The sequence below is a fragment of the Pholcus phalangioides genome, unplaced genomic scaffold (genome assembly GCF_987345545.1).
Source record: "Pholcus phalangioides strain wild (caught in Gottingen) unplaced genomic scaffold, Ppha-v1.0 ptg000022l_1, whole genome shotgun sequence".
Lineage (NCBI taxonomy): Eukaryota > Metazoa > Arthropoda > Arachnida > Araneae > Pholcidae > Pholcus > Pholcus phalangioides.
Window position 1 is genome coordinate 35826171 of NW_028301615.1, and position 17548 is coordinate 35843718.

At 40.1% G+C, this 17548-nt stretch overlaps 2 protein-coding genes across 2 annotated transcripts; both read left to right on the plus strand.

Moving 5' to 3' along the window:
- Positions 1 to 37: 37 nt before the first annotated feature.
- Positions 38 to 4513, plus strand: LOC149070266 (polyprenal reductase-like). Its single transcript, XM_089249731.1, has 5 exons — positions 38 to 505; positions 1812 to 1957; positions 2088 to 2282; positions 3218 to 3355; positions 3518 to 4513. The coding sequence occupies exons 1-5, from the start codon at positions 315 to 317 to the stop codon at positions 3778 to 3780; spliced, it is 933 nt and encodes a 310-aa protein (XP_089105857.1). The 5' UTR covers positions 38 to 314; the 3' UTR covers positions 3781 to 4513.
- Positions 4514 to 13259: 8746 nt separating this feature from the next.
- LOC149070267 (uncharacterized) lies at positions 13260 to 15315 on the plus strand. Its single transcript, XM_089249307.1, has 2 exons — positions 13260 to 13270; positions 14433 to 15315. The coding sequence occupies exons 1-2, from the start codon at positions 13260 to 13262 to the stop codon at positions 15313 to 15315; spliced, it is 894 nt and encodes a 297-aa protein (XP_089105433.1).
- The last annotated feature ends 2233 nt before the right edge of the window (positions 15316 to 17548 follow it).

The window sequence follows — 17548 nt, forward strand, 5'->3', positions numbered from 1 at the left end:
TCTGACTTTTTGCCATTTTTGAGCAAAGTGTGACGTCAGTATTATCACCGCAGTTCTAGTCGCCTTAACCGCAGTCAATCGCTGCTCCCCTATTCTGCTTTTTTTTAAATGATCAAATGCCATTGTGAGGAAAACTGGTTTTGCCACTAGATGGAAGACGAAGAGTTCGCTCGTCATCTGAGCCGCCTTATTTTCATAAAGTGCCACGTGATTTCCAACTGCCTGTGGATTGCATGTCAACAAACAATTGAAATAGGCAAGAGGGGGTTTGAAGAGGGGAGCTGATCACACGCACGTGCTATTATCGAGCAAAAATGACCCAAACAAATCTTTTACACGCTTTTTGGCTGTTTTATACTTTCGCCGTGACATTATCGGGAGTTGCTATAATATTTGCGGAAAAAAAACTTCCAAAATTCTTGGTTAGGATATTCAAATTCGGAAAAACCAACAAAAACTTCTCTGGGAAAAAATCTTTTGTGAGTCTTTTTGAAGTGCCGAAAAGGTAGGTTAAAATTTCAGTTTTTTTTTCATTTCGTAAATTTCCATTAAAAAATGCCCCCCCCCCCTCAAGTCAAAAAAGGAGGGTAAATTGATCTGTCCTGTAAAATATGAGACCATTCAACTATTACAAGTAATGTATTGCTTCTCTGAACGCCCTAAATCCGTGCCTTCCTTGACTTCATTTGCAGCCAAAGATGTCAAATTTCAAATGCCCTCCATTCGATGATGAATATGACTGCCTTGGCTACATTCACAGCTGGTGATAACTGCAGCAACTTCATTCGCAGCCAATGATGTCTGCCTGCGTTCCATTCGTTAGTGGAGATGCTGGTCTTTGCTACAGGAGGAGCTGGATATAAATCCGCCTCTTCTTTATCTGCAGCTGATGGTATATCTGCCCCCACCACAAAATTGCAGCTCATGGGCGGAGATACGGGGGTGGGGGCATTGCCCCCCCCCCCCCAGCATCAAAGGTGGAGTCGACTGAATGTATATATGAACTGACATCATTGTGCCCCCCAGACTTCCAAGTCTATCTCCGCCTATGTCGCAGTTGGAGATGTCTGCCTTCGTTTCATTCTAGGCTGAAGATGTCTGCTTCTACTCCATTCACTGCTGAAGATGTCTGCTTCTACTCCATTCACTGCTGAAGATGTCTGCTTCTACTACATTCACTGCTGAAGATGTCTGCTTCTACTCCATTCACTGCTGAAGATGTCTGCTTCTACTACATTCACTGCTGAAGATGTCTGCTTCTACTACATTCACTGCTGAAGATGTCTGCCTCAGCTTCATTTTGCAGCTGGAGATATCGCCTCAGATTTATTTGCAGCTCATGGGGGTTTGCCTTGGCTCCATGACTGGCCTCCAGGCATGGTGATGTATTAAAGCTTCTACCTGCCTGGAAGTTTCACTAATACTCACTTTTAAAACCTAATCCACAATCATAAAGGCACTGTTATGTGAGGAGTTGATTAAAAGGCAGCGATTTATGAACTTTTCATGTTCATAGCAACCTTGTTTTAGTTACCATGGTTCTCTAACAATGCGTCTTGGACGTGTTTATTCCTTTACAATATTTTTTCACTTCAATGTTCCCGTTTTATTGAGAAAACCCAGGAAATGCCGAGTATTAAAGCTAGTACGAAATAAAATGAAAGTTAAGCTGTGGAGAAAATTATTATGTGAAAATGATTGTGTATTCAGAAAATGATTTTTTTTATCCTTAGTGAAGGTGTCAATGTTTTTTTACCCTGGTTTTGAAAATAGTTTTGTCATTATATTGCACTCACTATTTCTTTTTGCAGGTGGTTCAGCCATTTTTATGTCTTTGCATTTGTATATTTCTTCACGATTCTGCTGGAAGTCATTGGGAGGTATGGTTTTGGAAATTACAGCCCAATATTTGATGATTTACTCAATGTTTTCACCACTAAGCATAGGAAAAGCACAAGTTAGTACTTCTCACAGCTTTGAGAATGAAAATGACTGAATTAATTGTGTGTTACTAATGAGATTCAAATCTTTCTCACACTTGGTAATGAGTCATTTACAAATTTTCACCTTGAGGATTTCTGTTTCAGTACCAGCTGAATCTGTAGTTGTGCTGAGTGTCCTGCTGTTTATGCAAGTTTCTCGTCGCTGCTATGAGTGTCACTTCGTGTCTGTTTTTTCTGATGGGAAAATGAATGTCATCCATTACATAGTAGGCCTGACATTTTATTTTGGTGTTGGACTTTCTCTTCTCTGCGAAGCTCCTGGATTTGACAGCTACAGAAGTGAGTTTTTTTCGCTTTTTTTTTTAATTGTGATTGAAATAAACCTATTTTTTTTACAAACAAAACATTGTGTTTGTCACTTTTCTTATTGCATGAGAATCTGTTGTATATGACTGTAGCATGTTCGTACAAAGATGTAAATGCAGATTGCAACTTTTTTTGTCATATCCTCCATTGCCTTTGTCGCTGCACTTCTTTAGAACCTGAGAATTGTTGCTCCTTAAGAAAATACTTTATTCGAGGAGAATGGAAAAGTCACATGGGGGCAAGATCAGGGAAAAAATTGGTTGTTGAAGTATCAAAATGTGATTTTTTGACACCAGAAGAGACTTCCCATTGGAGTCCCTTCTGGTTGATTCATGAGTTCCTGCATGATTCAGTGAGATGTAAGTGACCAGATTTTTGCAAGACGAAGTTATTGGGGCTTCATCATGACAATGAGGTGGCTCACAGCTCTTTCCTGTTGTCAGATTACCTGTCAAATTCTGATACTTTTACAACCCCGATTTTGTAGCATCTTAAAAATCTATGTAATTTGGTGAAATTTGGTATTCTGATCAACTAAATAATTCCTCCTTGATTATTACTTCATATCTATTACCTCAGCAGTGGTCTAGCAAACACACTTGAATTAGAAGAAAGTGAATTTTTCACAGAAAAATCAGGTAACTCACAGAGTTTACATAAATCGGATTATTCCTGTATAGGAGGACTGCATTTTGCAAAAGTATTTGTATTATCAGTGCCTTGCGCCATCTTAATGTAAGGTCATTCCTAAGCGTCTCTCAGTTGTCTCAGCTCTGTGGGTTTGATAATCTTGCATTGTGATTACCTATTAAGAATGTCAATGATGTTTTAATATCTCATTGATTTATGCCTAGTTTTGCTTCAGTTCTGTATTTAACACTATTAAAAAAATATATAATTTTTTTTAGGTGGAAATAAATCTACACCATTGAATGTGAGCTGGCTAACGTTCAAACATCTCGCAGGAATCCTAATGTTTTTGTTTGGTTTTCTCATGCAGTATCAAGCGCACATTGGTTTAGCATCGTTGCGAAAAGATAAAGATGGTGAGACATTTTTTTTCTCTTTGGAAGTTTTGGAGAATCGGATTAAAAAGATTTACTTCATGTGTGTATATTAATCGCTTATTTGAGAATGTTTTTTTTAATATATTAATTCTGTTGCAGTAAATTCTTGAGTCTATTAATTCTTTTTTGACTCTCTTGCAGGAAAAAAAGTTCTTACAATGAAGCATGTGATGCCGATTGGAGGATGGTTTGAATACCTGTCCTGCCCACATTATTTTGCGGAAATTGTAATCTATTTATCGGCTTCTCTCATTATGGATGGTCAGAACTTAACATGGTGGCTTGTTTGCCTCTGGACTGTCATGAACCAAACCATCACTGGTCTGATGACCCATCATTGGTACAAGCAGACTTTTAAACACTACCCTCAGACAAGAAAAGCAGTTATTCCATTCCTCCTATAATTATTACAGCACATGTAGTACATACTTAACAATCAAAACAAATTGACTTATACATTGATTACCGATGCTAAACAGTTCACATTCTTAATTGGATTATACCACAATTTTATTTTATACATTTTATCGCTCGGGTGATATTTACCTTTCATACATTTCTCTCTGAGTTGTTATAATTGATAATGTGTGATGTCAACAAACATTGATTGTTATTATTTTTAATATTAGCACGTGAATTTCATTGTTTTTGCTTCACGTTCATAAAGGTGTAATGTTTTAGGAATACTCTAAAGGTCCGAAAAGTATAACTCTTTGTGATCATTATATTCCCCCCCCCCCCCTCACATGCCAGAAACACAAATGTGCAAATTTTGCTTTTTTTTTAATTATCTGGTTGGATACCTTATTTTGCTACTTAAGTTTTGCCTGAAACACGAATGTGTATCCCTACTAAATCATGTTACAAAGCATTTCAATGACTTCCATAGAGTAACATGAGTAGATTAAACATATATTCAAATGTCATTTCCATTTCCCACATTCTTTTTTTTCTAAGTACGTTGCATATTTGTGTTTTTGGCGTGAGGATGAGAGTTTGGAAAGTACCAATACATAATGTGTAAGTGTAGGCAGGACCTGTTTTTCTCATGGACAAACAGATCACGTGCCAAGGACCCACAAATTTTCAGGGCTCCGAAATTGGCTGCCATTTTCATTAAAGATATCTGCTTTTCACCACACCTCTATCTCAATGACCGATGCTCATGAATCCAAGCAATATAATCATTAGCAGTGGTGATATATGTACAGAGAAAATATTTTTTTAATTATTATTTTTTAAATTATTATATATCACAGTGGCGGCATCTGTTGCGGGAATTGGGAAGACTGGTGAAACCAAAGATGTGCATGAAAGCGTTTTCAAATGTGGTAACATGAATGCATATCTAGTGTTTGTGAATTTTTAGTGCTGCGACCTATTTTTCTAACTATGATCGAACAATTGAATGTTTGTACTCTCATAAGCCTGTTGCTCTCTGTGGAAATTTTTTAACTGGGAGATCGCCCCACATTTGCGCCTCGAAGTTGGAAATTACAGAAAACCAATTGTGGCTGACTGCGACGACCTGCGATGAGGTCTGAACCTGGGTCTGTCACTATGAAATTCACAGAATTGATTTTGGTGGCTCAAAATCAATTCTGCTGCATATTTTCCCCAACCCAACACCTTCAACAGTTCAAAATAAAAGCTGGGAGTATTGGCAAGTGAGTCCCTCCTACTCGGATTCGGATAGCAAATACCACCAATGCACTTCTCAAAAAGATTCAACAGGAACATTTCGACTGTACAGCCTGGATCTTGTTTCCTGTGACTTCTATATTTGTTTATTCAACTACTACTACTTGACTGTACACACTCTTTGTAAACTATTCTTCGGGGAAATTTTTAACGAATTGGTGCATGCTGAACGTTATGTGTCACGTATATGGTACTAACATATTTTTGTCGACAGAGTTAAGCTTGTTTTGTGTTGTACTAAGTGCTGCCAACTGTCTTTCATATTTTTGAAGTGAAAATGGTAAATACCTGAATTTTTGTGTTATTTAAGAATAAGAATCGTGTTAAAGGTTTGCCTGCTCTTTGCGAAGAGACTGGTTCATGCCGTGAAGTTGAGGAACTGCAGGAAAAAGGAAATTCAGCCAACCACCGCTGTGCCATCAACAGTGTTCAAACTCAAATTCTCATGATGAGAGTCCAGCATAATGACCACAATACTGCACAGGGACTACTACTATACCAAACACCAACTCCGGTCATATCGTTATATTGCAATTTACTGCCATTAATGAGATAGGTTGGAAATGAAGGCGCTGTCTATCGGTGGTCACCTCAAGTTTGTTAGGGAAAATATCTTATCTCTATCCTCCTTCAAGTTCGAACCCAGGAACGTGACAGCAACCTTCCGGTGGTAGACGAGCATCTTACCACCATGCCACTCGGGCGCAAAAGATTCATCATTTGCAGAGGGACTGTCTCTTTTACTGAAGAAACATCTAAGCCTACACACAACACATTCATATGATAATAAGTTATACAATGTGGATTTGGTAGTCAGCCGCAGATATTTTATGAATAGGTTGAGATAGACTTGAAAGTCTAAAGGAGAGGAGGGTAGATAAAGATGTTAATACAAATATATATATATATGTTATGGTAAATGTGATAAATCTGGTTATTATGCATAATTACTGAGCATTTTGGTAAGTTTAATAAATTTCCTTAAATCAATAATTTTGCCAGCAATTATGCATAGTACCCAAGTGCCGTTGGTAAATTTGGATAAATTATTCTAAATTAATCACTTTGACCAGTGATTATGTGTAGCACTCAATTATTGTTAGTAAATTTGATAAATTTCTCTAAGCTAATCACTTTTATCAGCAATTATGCATAGTACCCAAGTGTCATGGGTAAATTTAATAAGTACTAAAAAAGTTATTACTTTTATGATAATTATGCACAATAGCCAAGCATTGCATCCTTGGTAAATATGATATACTATACGTGATAATTCATATATATATATATATATTGCATCATCATATTGGGGTACGCTCGTAAAATTTATTGTACCAGGGTCCAACTGCATTGGTCACACATACCACATTCATTTGGATTTTTTTTTATATTTATCAAATTCACCAATTACACTAGGATATTATGCATAATCACAGATAAAGGTGAATTTAAAGTATTCATCAAATTTACCAACAGTACTTGGGTATAATCTCTGGTAAAAGTGAATAATTTAGAATTTATCAAATTTACTAACGATGCTTGGGTGTCATATACATTCGCCAGTAAAAGTGATAAATTTATCAAACTTACCAAGACAATCGGTAAGTATGCATGATAAACCAGTTATATTGTGTATAATAACTGGTTTATCACATTTTCCATAACATATCAGATCACTCACACACATCTTTGAAGTTGTGGGGAGAGCGTTACCCTTTCCTGTGCCAACATGTGTGGATCGATCCCTGAATCTCCTCCAATGCCAAAAGGCATAAATAAATAAATTCAAGGTAGGGCTTCGTGGATTTTTATGGGGGGGGGGGTAAAATTCAATTATTTTATAATGGTATTTTTGTTCCCTTCTACAGTTTGCCGAATTCCGATCCTGTTCAAAGGCTAAATTTTTTTATAATGTGGTTAAGAAAAATGTTAAGTTTTGAGGGCACCCCCCCCCCCACCTTCCATTGACAGAAGTGTATAGATTTTTAAAGTTTATGAAAATTGTTTTCATGCCAAGAAAGCACATGAGTTCTCCTCCCCCCTCCCCACCCACTATAAGGTCCAAGATGTTTGGTTATAGTAACCCTCAAATATATGCTGTTTGTATCTTATCACTAAATTATGTGGCCCTACAGGGCCATAGCCAGAAACATTTTCTGAAGGAGGGGACTACATTTTATTTCACATCAATTAATAATTTTCAAGCATTTGGGGTGGGGGCTGCACCGATTTCTTTTCGCGCTCAGCTCTTGAATAATAATTGAACATTGAATATTACGATCTTCAGTGCCATCTATTGACAAACTGGAAAACACCATCGGAAAGGTAAAACCAATAATAGAACTCCTGCTGCCATCTGATAATTATAAAGACAAACCAAAACTCGCATCTTCGAAAACGATGTCAGTTAACACCACTGAGCTCAGTGGTTAACACTTATCATGGAAATATTTTTCCACACTGTGAAATTAAACAGGTCAAAGCCGAACAGCTTTCGGAAGAAATTACTGTAAGTCCTGACCATCGAGAAGAAATATAAGTATATATTTTCTCCTCTAAGGCTTTATTTCTCCTCTAAGGTCCTGACCGACCATATTTACATAAAGTAATGAATATAAATTGGAGGTTTTTGTAGGAGCAGGTTCTGCACCGCGTGAACAGAATGGGGTCTATTCACGACCTCCTATATAACTGGTTATCTAGGTGGTCGTGGTCTATTTCGTGTTAGCATAAAGCCGGGTTTTCCTAGCAATAGGTTTTTTTGCACCGGCAGAAACGTGTTACATAATCACGCTACGCGTTTGTGTTTTCCTAGCGTGGCGCATCAGATCAGGACGGCTATATATTATAGTATATAGCTTTGGCATCAGCTACTCTGTCGTCTGCATGCTCCAGTCACTGAGCTATAAGTAAAGTTTACTTATAGCTCAGTGGCTCCAGTTTGAAGGGAAAGAAAACCCACAAGGGTGATAATATGTACTACTAGGGGGCTCTGCCCCCTCCATCTTTGGCGGCCAACCCCCCCCCCCCCCCTCCCCACTTACCTTCACAACATATCTTGTTTATTTCCACTTCATCAGCGTGCTATGGAAAGAGACGTGTGAAAGCACCAGTTTACTGAAGACGCGAATTTTAATAAAAATAATGATAAAGCAACAAAAAACAAATGAGATTCATCAAGTACCCCCAGAAACTGGGGCCCCAGATTTAATTCGCTGAATTTTAGTGGGGCCCACACTGCATATATCTCGGGCTACCGATGTGTTGCAAATTTTACAATGTTAAACAGCAAAAATCAATGAGATACATCCAGGGGCCCCGAATTAGAACCTATCAACATTCCCATGGAGCACTCACCTGGAAGCTTGTCGGACACACCCCTGTAAGGGGCCACGAAAATTTTTCAATTTTGCAACGAATAAAATCCAGGGCCCCACATCCAGTAGCGGGAACACAATACGCAGATTTTCAGTGGGGAATCCAGACTGGATTTATCTCGGTCTTCCGCTGTTGCAAATTGTATAATGTTGAAAAACAAAAAGAATCAGATTCATCCAGAGCCCCAAAATGAAACCTGTAAACATGGGGGCCCCCCCCCGACTTGGAAACTTGTCGGTCATCCCCCACTGCGATGCCATGAAAAATTTTCATTTGTATTCGTTTTACCAATGAATAAAAGCTAGTGTCCCCAATCAGTTGCCCGTTGTATTCGCATACTTTTAGTGGGGCCCCAGACTGTCTTCATCTCGGGCATCCGCTGTTGCAAATTCTGCAACAGAAAATAATGAGATTCACCCAGGGCCCCCAAAATGAAACCTGTAAACATGGGGGCCCCGATATGGAAGCTTGTCGGTCATCCCCCGGTGCGAATGCCATGAAAAATTTTCATTTGTAGTCGTTTTACCAACGAATAAAATCCAGGACCACCCACGCAACTACCCGTGACCGAATTCGCAAATTTTATGGGGCCCCCAGACTGGATATATCTTGTGCTTCCGCTATCGCAAATTTTTCAACGTTAAAGCAGCAAGAAAACAATGAGATCCATCAAGGGCCCCTGGAAATTAAAACTTTTAACTTTCCCATGAAGGTATACGTACAATCCCCCCCCGGGTACCCTGACCCTGTGTGTTGGGAGCACTGTTGTTATATGTATATTATACATATACATACCTCTCGGCATGACCCTCCCACAAGGGCAGGGCTGACAGGACCAGAACGATTCTTATCACTTTTTGATTTTTCACACTATAAATTAACCACAGAGGGGCCCTGAAAAGCTGGTTTGGGGAGCTCGCCATCTAAATTCCAGCCTAAGGGCCCTGCTGTAGGATATGGGAGCCTCTCGGTACATGCACATAACATATGGGTCAAATGGGTCCCAATATGTGCTAGAGTTAAATGAATACTTGACCCAAAATCGTAACCGACTTCCGTAACACAAAAACGTAACAGATTTCCGTCACTCAAAAACTTCACCCACTTCCGTCACTCGGTTGCTTAGCAACAGGCCCTTTTCGAGTTAGTGATTTTATATTATAGAGACATAGCTGCCCTGGCTGATGCGACAAGCTAGGAAAACACAAACGCGTAGCGTGATTATGTAGCACGTTTCGCCCGACGCGAAATGATCCAGTTCGGTTCACTCTGCGCAAAAACTTATTCCTAGGAAAACCCGGCTCTCATTTGAAGGGAAGTGAAAGAAAACAAAAATGAAGAGAAGATCGGTGAAACGAGTGGCGCACGACGCATTTGACTCCTTCAGAAGCAGTCGATCAATCACGCTCGACGTAAAGCGTTGGCGTTAGGCTTCTTGTGCTTTGTAGGAATGCACACGGCATAGAAAATCGGCTATCGTTAATCGAGAAAAAAGACGGTGAGAAGATTAAGTTCGCGTTAACGTTCAGAGAGACAGACACATAGGAGCAGGGTCGGACTTAGGCAGGTGCGAAGGGTGCAGCCGCTAACTTTTTGGGGCCACAAAAGGGGATAAAAACGTTTTGATTACACTCTGACTTCAACTTCTTAGCAAAGCAATAGCTTAAAATTCAGTCCAAGATATAGAACCTCTAAAGTTGAGGGCCAGGGTAAATAGAGTCCCAAATCTTCAAGTGCTTGGGGGCGCACTTTTCACTGGGAAGCGGATAACATGTCTATATATTGCCAAATGGCATTTTTTTATGACTACGAAGGAGTTTACAGTCATTTTCGAGCACCAGAGAGTAATAGAGTATTGGAAAATCCCTGTTCAGAGGGGCCACAATTTTTTTTTTACACCGGGCCGCAAAATACTTAAGCCCGTCCCTTCATAGGAGGACCAACTGTCGTAGATGAAACGGGTGGATTTATTTTGTGTTGGTTTCAGCTTCTCGATATTGCTACGGCAGCACTACACATAAGAATCATTACACAGAAATAGACTTCACGATAGGTCTACAACACATACATGCCCAGGTCTTCGACCACCTGCTAAAACTCTTTATAGAGTCAGAGCGGCGGTCCATGATCGGGTTAGGAGGAGGAGGTATTTTCGTTGTTGATCAGCTACAACAAATTGGAAATCGAGAGGAGAATGCCAGAATAAAAAATATGTAAAAATTATTTTCGTATGCATATGTGGGGACATTTTTTTCTTTTCTGTGAATGAATGCATATGCACTAAGAAATAGAACAGATGCATTTTAAAAGCACATCGGCTTTTTTTTATGCATGGTGCCTATTTTCTCATTTTTTCGAATTTTTAGTATTTTCAGGATTTTTAGTGCGTTTTATCGCATATTTCGGCATTTTAAGTGCATATTTTGGCATTTTTAAATACATATTTGAATAATTTTAGAGCATAATTTCGCAACTTTTTTAGTGCATATAATCCAGGCTCTCGTCATAACATACCATGTCGAATTTTTTCCAACATTTTACAATGGATTTAGCGCTCTTCTAAAGGCGCGTATACACTAGCGCGTAGATCATGCAATGAAAGTATTCGCAATTGGGTGTTCAGTAATTTGTACGGTGTTGCGAACGATTCTTGAACTGTTTTCACCGGACCCACCTGGAAGCGGTTTTCGAGCGGATTAGAACCACTGCAGCGGGTCGTGCGTTGCACGATCTGCGCGCTAGTGTATTCGCGCCTTTAGAGCGGGCAGAAATCATTTTCCCATTTTTTTCGCCCTTTTACTCGGACTTGACGCCCCTCTTAGATAGGGCACAAATAAGTTTTTTTTCCCCTGATTATTCTTTTTGCGTTTCCACTTCGGATATGATGTCCCTCCTAAAGCGAGCAGAAATCGTTTTCTGTAAATTTCTTTCGCCCTTTTACTTCACACTTGGCGCCCCTTCTACACACAGCGGGCACAAATAATTTTCCCTAATTTTTTCTCCGCCCTTTCACTTCGGATTTGACGCCCTTCTAGAGGAGCTGCTCCTGGTCGCACTACTAGGAAAGTCCGGTGAGTCGGGAGACGGACCAGTGATCGGGGGCGCCAAAGTGCATGGCTTTTCTCGTATAAACATATTTTTGTTTCTCCTCGTGTGACAGGTAGGGACGAGATCCAAGCGCAAGATCCCTATTTAAAATGGTCAGCAAAGCATAGGCTTTAATTCTGTTTTTTTTTAAAATATTTCTTCTTCTTTTTTTGAAATACTGTCTTGTGTTGGCGATTCAATTCGGCGTTTTTGATACAAGTCGGGAAAAAAGGGGCATGAAAGGCCTCTGGCTCAAAATCTTTCCCACATAAAAAAAACCTTCGATTTCTGCAACTCCCCACAACACATGAAAACACTATTGCTATCGTTATCAGAAAAATTTGGTGAATGAGGGAAGATTCCTCCACCCTATTTTTTATAACAGCACAAAAAAATAGAAGAAAAGGGTGGTCTTCCTCCCAAAATCTTCTGGAGTTGTAAACGAAAAGAAAAGAGCGGAAGAGTGTGTGTGTATTTTTATCTGACCAAAATCGCTATATGTACTGAACATACATGGGCATTGGCTTGAGCCAAGATGATAATGTTATTTTGCAAAAAAAACAAGAAACCTCTCCCCTCAGAAGGAAAAAAATCTGCGTACGCCTATGTATTAGGGATACGTAAATTTCGCAAAAAAAAAAAATTTAAAAATCATAAATTTCGCATTTATTCGCAAAAAAAAAAAAAAAAAAAATTCGGGTCAGAGAAATTTCGTATTTCTTCACAAAAAAAAAAAAATAGCATAAGACCTCGGCTCAAATGATTTTTCTGAGGCCCCCTCCCCCACCTTGCTAGAAATGCTTACTCTTGATAATTTGAACCAGATCTCATTTTCATGAGGCCCCTCTGCACTTGAGGTTTCTGCGCCGTGCTTGGTCGGACCCATGCATTAAGACGACAAATTTATTTTAACTCTTTTCGGCTGCTGTGTCTTCGGCAGAATACTATGCCGTTCATCAATTCCAACATACAGTAGTCTCGTTTATCCGACGTCCCACCGCTAAAAAGAAAGGATCAAGCACCAACTGTTGAGCTTTCAGAATTTCACATAACGACGGAGTTAAGGCTCTACTAAACCACACATACACCTCGTCCATATTCCTCTGCGGAACCTCTAATTGGTACATGCGGGAATGAGCGTGTAGCGAAACCTGACGTGAAGTTTGTTTATGTGTAGTGCTGCTGCCAGCAGTTTTTCTAACTATGAGTGAAGTGTAATGATTGAATAATTTATCGTTGTAGGCCTGTTGCTCTCTGTGGCGAGACTTTTTAATGGGGAGATCGGCTCGCATTTGCGCCTCGAAGTTGGGAACGAACCACAGAAAACCAACTTCAGCCGACCGCCACTGTGGCGACGGTGAGGTTCGAATCCGGATACTCGCGATGCGAGTCCGTCACTATGACTACGCGACCACCACAGCGGCCGGAGTTAAGGATCTAGGAACTGCAATTAAATACATTGAGCAACAAGAAGCTACAGGAATCGACATAGTGACGCTGCAAAGATGTTCAGATTTGGCAGCGAAGAAACGGCACTCGTCAGGAAAGTTAGACTACGATCAAAATTTTTTTTTTAAATCATCACAAGACCGAAGTATTTTAAAGTACAGTGTTTAGTTCAAAATATTCTGTAACTGTGTAAGTTCATTTTCTCACATGATTTTTTTTTTGTTTTGTAAGCATGTTCAAACATGTTTGTAAACATTGTTCTGTAAACATGATTATTAGGTTCGTAATGTGCAAAATTATAAAAGTTTGACGTTTAATAGGCTTTTCCTTAACACCTCCGTATTATCCGACGTTCTGCCTGCCCGTTTATGTCGGATAAGCGAGACTACTGTACTCATTTGTCAAATTTTTTCTCTCGTAAAAATGCCCTCGAAATTTGAGCCCAAAAAATTTCAAATCTATTAACTTACTCCACAAAACATGTGCAAATGGAAAGTCTGATCCTTTCAAATTGTCGATTAGCATAATTTTCCTTCAGAACTCGGAAACAAGGGTCAACTGAACCCGTATTTTAGGAGCTAGAATTTCATTGTCAAAACTTAAGAAACTTATGCTGGAGTAATCGTCTTAATATTTATTGAGAAAAGCAGCAATAAATGATATTCACTCAGATGAATGGTGCCTTTGAACCACGACTTCATTCTTCTTGAGCGCAAAAAAGTTATCTTCGTCTTGGCCACAACAGAATTAAATTCTTTGAATTTTTTAATGAATGTGTCACTGACAAAATCCACTTTATGCGCCCAGCATTTAGTGCAAAATGTTGTCACCAAGAAGTGTTTTTAATAATTTTAAGCGCGCATCATGTAACGCGCGGAGTCTGATACTAGATCCTTTATTTTCGTATTCTTTTAAGGTGTCAGTTATAGCTTGGAAATACACGGAAGAATTGACGATAAAATTTAAATTATCGAGATTTTTCGAAAAGTAGTTAAAAATTCAAATTTGTGCATTTATTCGTCGACATTGGCAAATTTCTCATTTATCGCATTTATGTCGTAAATACGAAATTTACGTATAAAGGGGTATATAAAAAGCCTGTGGTGTCTCACGCAGACGACCCCCCAAGAGTCGGGTCAACGACCTCGAGTGTGTCACGTGATCCCGGGTACTGGAGACGACCGTCTGGAAAACAGCAGAGCAGAGAGTCACTGCACACGAAAGCGTGAGGTTCGAAAATTTCTATGCCTGTCTTACTTTTTCATTAACCCAGATAATCATGTTTGTGTCGTCGTAATAAATGTTTATTCCGAAGCTGTGGCTCTGTGTAGTGACTCCGCAGTGGTGACCAGCGACGTTTAGGAACATTAACCATCAAGAAAAGTCCATCTTCATTGAAGATTTCATCTCATGCATTTTCGGAAATTTTCTTCTTTCCGAGCCTCCATTATGTCTGTGGTTACGACGACTCGATTCTTCCCTCAAACAGGCCCCCTGAAGAACAGACCCCTCTCGCGGCGGAAGAAAATGCTCAAGTTTCGAGGATTGGACTTCGATTACCTCCGTTTTGTAAATCCAATGTCCAACTATGGATTCAACAGTGCAACAGTGCTTTTCAACTCAGTGGAATCACTAACGATGACACGAAGTATGCAGCCTTGGTCTCTTCCTTGGACGGAGAATGCTTGTCTTTCGTCTCGGATCTGATATTAAATTCTCCGGCAATCAACCGCTATCAAGCCTTGTCGGATCGCCTCATAAAGGAGTTCGCCGCGACGGAACATCAAAAAGTCAAGGAACTTTTGAACGAGCTACAGCTGGGTGATCAAAAGCCAAGTCAACTGCTGCGAAAGATGAAAGAACTCTCCGGCAACAAAGTCACTGACGAGTTCTTGCGCACCTTGTGGATGCAACGCTTACCGCAAAATATTCAAGCAGTGTTATCGGTTTCCAGTGAGCCATTAGATCAACTTGCTGTCCTAGCCGACAAAGTGGCTGAAGTCACTACCCAAAATTACGTGTGTCGAATCCAGCCATCGTCGTCATCTCAAATGCAGTCGACTCCAGATCGAACCGATTCGACATCAGCCATCGAAACGCTCACCAAACAAGTGGCAGAGCTAACGGCAACGGTGAATCGACTCTCTAGAGGGAGATATCGTAGTAACTCCCAACAGCGACAAGCTAGGCGTTCAACATCTCGTTCAAGTCGAGCACGGGATATCTGCTTCTATCACAACAAGTTCGGTGAGAAAGCCCGCTACTGCCGTCAGCCATGTAAATTCCAGAAAAAAAACGACGACCTTCCATCATCGCTGGTATGATGGAATCGGGCAACAAATCCAGCAGGCTCTTCGTGATTGACAGAGTTACGGGTGATCGTTTCCTTGTTGACTCTGGCAGTGAAGTTTCTGTTATCCCGCCTAAAAAAAATTCGTCAGCACTACATCCAAGTTTCCATTTGTTCGCCGCTAACAACAGTAAGATTCTTGCTTATGGTTCCACGGTCAAGAAACTAGATTTAGGTCTCCGGAAACCTTTTTCCTGGACATTTCTCGTAGCTGACGTCACTTCACCAATACTTGGAGCTGATTTTCTCGGCAACTTCAACCTAATCGTTGATGTGCGAAACCGACGACTCATCGATTCGCAAACATCATTACGGGTACTCGGATCGATCAAGCCCACAACACAACCTTCCGTCACTACCATTGGAGATTCTGAATACAGTGCTATATTTCAAGAATTCCCAGATGTCTTCAACCCTTCACAGATCGGTAAAACAGTGAAACATGTGACGCGACACCATATCATCACTCGAGGACCACCGGTGGCTTCGAAGCCTCGACGTCTCAATCCAAAAATTCAACAACAGGTGAAAACCGAGTTTGAATTCCTTTTGGAACAAGGGATTATCCGGCCCTCCAAAAGCCCTTGGAGCTCTCCGTTACATATCGTGCCCAAAGCAGATGGTACTGTACGTCCTGTCGGTGATTATCGTCGTCTAAATAGTGTTACGGAATTTGATTCTTACCCGATACCACATATTCAAGACTTTTCTCAAGAATTGCATGGTAAGTCTATTTTTTCTAGACTAGACATCTTCAAGGCATATCATCAAATTACCATTGCCGAAGAAGATATACCAAAAACCGCAATACAAGATTGAGTTTCGGTCTCGTAAATGCCGCTCAAACTTTTATGCGGTTCATGCATGAAGTATTACGAGGTTTACCATTCTGCTATGTATATCTTGATGACATTCTATGCTTTTCTGACAATGCAGAAGAACACAAAATTCATTTAAAACAAATATTCCAACGTCTTCAACAGTATGGCTTAGTTTTAAATGTGTCAAAATGCATATTTGGTGTTTCTGAGCTTGAATTTCTGGGACATGTGATCAAACCATCGGGTATCACACCTCGTCCAGACAAAGTACAAGCTGTACTCGATTTCAAGCAACCGGAAACAATAGAGCAATTGCGTAAATTTTTAGGTCTCATAAATTTTTATCGCCGTTTCCTACCGCATGCAGCTGAGACACAAGTGCCACTGCATGATCTATTGAAAGGTTCTACGAAAAAAAGAAAAGACAAAACAAAAGTTGTGTCTACATCAACTTTGAAAGCATTTGAAGATTGCAAAAAGCTACTAGCTAATGCCGCATTGCTGGCACATCCATCCCCGTCTGCCCAATTAGCTCTACACGTAGATGCTTCCGACTATGCTATAGGCGGTGCACTGCACCAGGTGACGGACAATGGTCTTCAACCGCTAGGTTTTTTCTCACGTAAACTTTCACCTACCGAAACACGGTATAGCGCATACGATCGAGAACTTCTTGCCGCATATTCTTCCATAAAATTTTTCAGATATATGCTTGAAGCTCGTGAGTTTATACTTTTCAGTGACCATAAACCACTGTGCTATGCGTTTCGACAAAAAAGTGAAAAATGCTCTCCTAGACAGCTAAGGCATTTAGATTATATATCGCAGTTCACAACGAACATTTGCCATATTCCTGGATCACAAAATATTTCCGCTGATATCTTATCACGCGTAACAGCAATTTCAGTTCCTGGACCTCTCGATTTTACTGCCATCGCTGAGCAACAAGAGGGGGATAAAGAACTAGAGGAACTTCTAAAGAGCAAATCAGCTTTGCAACTGAAGAAAGTATTTCTTCCAGACGCAACTAAAGCGCTCTACTGCGATTTATCAACAGGTGCTGTTCGACCTTATATTCCAGAAAAATTTCGATATGATGTGTTTTGGAACATGCACAAACTCTCACACCCAGGAATTAGACGTACTATTGATTTGGTCAGAAAGCGATTCATTTGGCCATGTCTAGCTAAAGACTGTGCTAAATGGACAAAAGTGTGCATACCATGCTAAAGATCCAAAGTGCACAAGCACACGAGATCCACACTACAATCGTTTGTGGAACCTTCCCAACGATTTCAACATATTCATCTGGATATCATTGGCCCACTGCCCATTTCCGATGGATATTTTTATTGCCTAACAATGATAGACCGGTTTTCACGATGG

What these genes read in the sequence shown, in the direction of transcription:
- LOC149070266 (XM_089249731.1), top strand. Translation starts at nt 315, where the DNA reads ATGACCCAAACAAATCTTTTACACGCTTTTTGGCTGTTTTATACTTTC. An exon ending in CTTTTTGAAGTGCCGAAAAG is followed by an intron (nt 506 to 1,811) that starts GTAGGTTAAAAT and finishes TTCTTTTTGCAG; the next exon opens with GTGGTTCAGCCATTTTTATG. An exon ending in TGGATTTGACAGCTACAGAA is followed by an intron (nt 2,283 to 3,217) that starts GTGAGTTTTTTT and finishes AATTTTTTTTAG; the next exon opens with GTGGAAATAAATCTACACCA.